The sequence below is a fragment of the Lottia gigantea genome, assembly GCF_000327385.1.
Source record: "Lottia gigantea unplaced genomic scaffold LOTGIsca_111, whole genome shotgun sequence".
Lineage (NCBI taxonomy): Eukaryota > Metazoa > Mollusca > Gastropoda > Lottiidae > Lottia > Lottia gigantea.
The window spans coordinates 699,538-705,304 of record NW_008707025.1 but is presented as its reverse complement, the minus strand read 5'-3'; the positions used below and the strand labels follow the sequence as shown (position 1 = coordinate 705,304).

The following is a 5,767-nucleotide window of genomic DNA, read 5'->3' as shown; positions in this document are numbered from 1 at the left end:
GGGGTGATACTGCGAACATGTGAATTGACTTGTGGAGGAATTGGTGATGAGGTGAATTGACTTGTAGTAGACTTGGCGATGAAGTTTTTTTTACTTGATACTGACATGTGATGAAGTGAATTGACTTGTGATCGAATTGGTGATGAAGATTTTTGACTTGATAGAAGGGATGATACTGCGAACTGACATGTGATGATGAAGTGAATTGACTTGTGAATGAATTGGTACTGAAGTGAATCGACTTGTGATGGTATTGGTGATAAAGTGAATTGACTTGATAGAAGGGTGATACTGCGAACTGACACGTTATGAAGTGAATTGACTTGTGAAGGGATTGGTGATGAAGTGAATTGGCTTGTGAAGGGATTGGTGATGAAGTGAATTGACTTGTGAAGGAATCGGTGCTGAAGTGAATTGACTTATAGTGGAATTGATGATGAAGTGAATTGACTTGTGAAGGAATTGGTACTGAAGTGAACTGACTTGTGATGGAATTGGTACTGAAGTGAATTGACTTGTGATGGAATTGGTACTGAAGTGAATTGACTTGTGAAGGAATTGGTGATGAAGTGAATTGACTTGTGAAGGAATCGGTGCTGAAGTGAATTGACTTGTGATGGAATTGATGATGAAGTGAATTGACTTGTGAAGGAATCGGTGATGAAGTGAATTGACTTGTGTAGGAATTGGTGATGAAGTGAATTGACTTGTTAAGGAATCGGTGATGAAGTGAATTGACTTGTGAAGGAATCGGTGATGAAGTGAATTGACTTGTGATGGACATGGTATAATGAAGTGAATTATGTTTCAGCGTATTCGCTTTAAAATGATCACCATGCTGGTTGATACTGTGGTGAATAATACACCTAATTACTTGTTTGACATTTGCCATCACACTGAATCTGGTTAAAGGAATACTACGTCTTAGAATGAACATAAAATATAAGAATTTTAAACTTGGTCAATAAGAGCATATATTCATTAGTAGATATACCTGGTGTCATAAATAACATAACAGGATCCTTATATAATCCTATAAAGTGTGTTAAGATCTCAGTATAAAAAAATTTTAAAATGAATATATATATATATTTATTGTATGTGGTATAACCGGTTTTATTTCAAATTATGTATTTTTTTATGATTTGTGTCGGCCTATTGTGTCACTTGAGCGTAAATATTTATAGGGTTTCTAATAAAGAAAACAGACAATGTAGACTTGTATTGGTCAATGGTGAAATAATTGTAGACACTACATATTGAGAGTTATGAGACGTTCTCCTTTTGGGATTTGGCAGTTGACGGCAAATCGAAAGTAGAAATTGTATTACTTGCATGATGTGAACTCTCACAAAATCACCAAACACATGGGTAGCAGAGTCAGCCATACTATTTGAACAGTGTAGAGCTCAATGAACAATGTGTAGGATAGGTATCAAATGTTAGTGGACATCATGACCAACACAATATCTCACTCTACCTATTGTGATAAAAGGTTCGCGTGTTGTTATCTCCAAAAGCAAACAAAAATCTACTCACCTTTAATGATTCTTTTTGAATTGCCTCCATCGTGAACCAGAGCTTCCAAACCCAGTTTAGAATTGGACACAGATTTAATACATGATACACATTCTAGCAGCATCAAAGCATCAGACAGATTGGTCACTCTCCTACTGCTCATGGTGTCCACATTATCCAACAGAGCATCTAAACCTTTAGCATCGAGAAATCCTTGGATCCATGCTTTTTCACCTTTGGTTATCTTTTTCTTTAAAGCAGTCAGTGATTTTACAGAAGGGATGCTCAATACACTGACACAGATTTCTGGTTCACATAAATCAAAGTCCGCATTGGAGAGAGACTTCTCTACCTTCCTCTTCAGCATCTTCCTCATCTTGTTTTTGGGTTCCTTCGGCTTTTTATTCGGATCACCAGATAGTGGATCGTCAGATGAGGATGCTGGGTTGGATTCTGAGCTCTGAGAACCCGAATCTTCCATCTTCTGTACATCACTCAATTCTGACAAGTATTCATTAGACATGCTGAAGATCTCATCATCAACTGGAGTCTTACAGATTTCATCACTTGACGCTTCGTGAAATTCTTCAGCAGCCGACATATTCGTTACACCACTATTTTCTACTGTATTATCTTTATCCTTGATGTTTTCACATTTTTCTTCTACTTTGGGTGTTTCCTTTTCAGCCATATTTTCCTTAATTTTAATAGGTTCGACTAGTTTTTCCTCAATTTCACTGTTGTTATTGACCTCTTCCATTTCCTTTTCTGGGTTTAGTTCGTCTCCTTTCCAGGTTATATCAGTAATTGATTTTCCAAAAGTGTCATGTGCATCACTATTGTTAGTTTGGTTTACATTGGCTATATCTACACCATTACACTCCTTTAAACCAAGAGGGTCAACTTCACACGACTGAAGCTTATAATTGTCAACCACGTGACCTAAAATATCGTCTGCTAAATTGTTCATTTCACTGTCGTCTGCTTCAGATTTCTCGCCTGTATATCCAACATCTTCAACGCTTTCGTCTTTTTCCAGAGTGTGATCGTTCTCCAAGGACGAGGATTTCTCACTGGAAGACAAATCTATTGACGAGGAAGGGGCGTCTTCATTTTCCATTTCTGCAACCTGCCCTTCTTCATATTCTTCTGCTTCCATGTCATCTCGGTGGCGTCGCCCCCACAGGAATGTTGATACTTTTCTGATGATTCCATGAACGCTCTTGGCAGCCTGAAAGAATTAGCGGATAATAATGAATTATTAATCTCGGAGAGTATATTGATTTTCCTCTCATATTATGCAATACCTCTGGGAAGATAGAAAAGATTCTTAACATGGAAGTAACTTTTCACCAAAAACATAAAACTCAGTGAATACATCGTAATTATTGAGATCTATAAAAATGTTAAATAAAAATGATATGCTTTACGCATTAGTAATTCGTTTTAAAAATAAAGTAAAGATAGCTTGCGAGCCAAGGTAACATACGCCCACTGGCAGCTGTCAGAAATGATAAAACAGTCTTTAGTGACTAAAGTACGAATTTTCTCATATTGAAGAAATTTTATTAGTTTGAATTCAATTACATATGTATATATATGACACTTATTTATGCCGAGTAATTCCACAAATTTTTTTAAAATCAATATCAATAACCCAAATACAACAAAACAATTAAATCACACAGCTCTAATCAAGGGCAAAAAACAACATTTGACGCGTGTTTACAAAGTCAAGGGCAATAACTCAAAAAACGTTCACCAAAAATATCTCAAGTGAGAACTTGTCCGAGATCTTATCAATTCCAATGATCACACCAAGTTTCATCAAAATCGGTTGAAAACTGTAGCTTCTATTGTGCTCACAAACAAGATAGCTTGCGAGCCAAGGTAACATACGCCCACTGGCAGCTGTCAGAAATGATAAAACAGTCTTTAGTGACTAAAGTACGAATTTTCTCATATTGAAGAAATTTTATTAGTTTGAATTCAATTACATATGTATATATATGACACTTATTTATGCCGAGTAATTCCACAAATTTTTTTAAAATCAATATCAATAACCCAAATACAACAAAACAATTAAATCACACAGCTCTAATCAAGGGCAAAAAACAACATTTGACGCGTGTTTACAAAGTCAAGGGCAATAACTCAAAAAACGTTCATCAAAAATATCTCAAGTGAGAACTTGTCCGAGATCTTATCAATTCCAATGATCACACCAAGTTTCATCAAAATCGGTTGAAAACTGTAGCTTCTATTGTGCTCACAAACAAATTTTGACGCGTTTTTCATAAGTCAAGGGCAATAACTCAAAAACTGTTCATCGAAAATGCGTCAAGTTAGAACTTGTCCGAGATCTTATCAATTCCAATGATCACACCAAGTTTCATCAGAATCGGTTGAAAACTGTAGCTTCTATTGTGCTCACGAACAAATTTTGACGCGTTTTTACAAAGTCAAGGGCAATAACTCAAAATCATTTCATCTAAAATGCGTCAAGTTAGAACTTGTCCGAGATCTTATCAATTCCAAAGATCACACCAAATTTCATCAGAATCGGTTAAAAACTGTAGCTTCAATCCTGCTCACGAACTATTTTTTACAAATCTTGACGCGTTTTTACAAAGTCAAGGGCAATAACTCAAAAACCGTTCATCGAAAATGCGTCAAGTTAGAGCTTGTCCGAGATCTTATCAATCTAAAGCATCAGATGAAAACTGTAGTCTCTACAAGAGATGTTGACGGACGGACCGACCGACCGACGGACGGACCATATTCATGTGGGCGTATAAAAAGTGAGCAAAATTTGTATATATTGTATCGATAGGAGGCGAATAAATATTATTACTGAAAAAACCACTCGAGCCAGTTTGTTTGTGGTACAAACACATTGATCTGATTTCAAATCCAAGTAAATAACTAGAGCCACACGTGGCACAGAGTGGGACTTTGCAAATGTAGCAAAATGCAAAAGACCCTGAAAAAATCAACCTTCCACGATAATTAGATCAAGCGCAAGAACAGTCTAAAGTTGAGAAATTTTCATTTTTTAATACCGGAAGGGGACGTCAGACCTCACAAATGAAAGTATCAGCAGATAGCCAAGGTCAATGACCTTTGATCTTGTAAAGGAGAAGGCCTAAAAAGGTCAAGATCAAGAGATATACGCCATTAAAATTTCAAATTGCTAACGACTATAAAACCAGAAGTTGACTAAGGACAGCAAATATAAAAGTATAAATAGATAGCCAATGCCAATGACGTTTGATCCTACAAAGGTCAAGGTCAACAAAGGTCAAGGTCAAAAATTGAAAATTTTGAATTTCCAAAACCTGTTCCTTTTTTTGAACTATGAAGCGGAAACAACCAAAATTCGAAGACAAAGTGGCTCAAAATATGAGGTAATTGTGTAAGAAGTTCCATTTTGAACAAATGTATACTTTGCGAGTTATGCCCCTGGCCAAAAATGTCAATAATGAGTAATTTAACCCGGAAGTGCCACGCCCAACTCAATTTTTTTTGAATAAGTTAATCAATATTCAAAATGTTACGTTATGTTCCAAATGTCAAGTTCCTACATAATAGAGGTCAAAAGAAATAGGTCAACAAAAGTCAACAAAGGTCAAAATCGAAAAATGAAAATATCCAAATGTTAAAACCCGTTCCTTTTTTGAAACTATAAAGCTGAAACAACTGAGCTGTTAATACATACTGGCCAAAAGGATGAGGTAATTGTGTGCAAAGTCTCTTTTTGAACAAACGCATCCTATGCGAGTTATGCCCACAGCCCCAAAATGTAAACAATTAGTAATTCAACCCGGATGTGCCACACCCACATAAGTTTTTTTGTCATAGGTGAATTCATATTCAAAGTGTCTAGTTATATTCCAAATATCAAGGTTCTACAGCAAATAGATCATAACATATACATACACTAAGCTCAAAAAGTCGCAAATATTGTAAAAAAAAAAAACTCAAATTTGAAAAAATCACTAATTTCAATTTTGCTTTAGAAAAACGATTGTTATATATCTATTTAAAGTACACGAGAAGCACATTAGGAAACCGAAAAAATTTACTCTCTAGGTTAATTAGGTCACGTGCTAGAGCAGTCCAAAGTTGCGAATTTGGATGTTTTTGGACAGCTATAAAAGCGAAAGTAGACGTCAGAGGTCAAATATGAAAGCATAAACTAATAGACAACGTCAATGACCTTTGACTCAATAAAGGTCAAGGTCAT

At 35.8% G+C, this 5,767-nt stretch overlaps 1 protein-coding gene across 1 annotated transcript in view; it reads right to left on the bottom strand.

Moving 5' to 3' along the window:
* Window positions 1-1,531: 1,531 nt before the first annotated feature.
* Window positions 1,532-5,767, bottom strand: part of LOTGIDRAFT_171213 (hypothetical protein) — a gene marked incomplete at both ends in the record, with an annotated part of 7,743 nt that continues 3,507 nt past the window's right edge. The window contains one exon of the mRNA XM_009047407.1: window positions 1,532-2,749. Coding sequence (XP_009045655.1) covers window positions 1,532-2,749 — 1,218 coding nt within the window. The remainder of the gene's footprint in view (window positions 2,750-5,767) is intronic.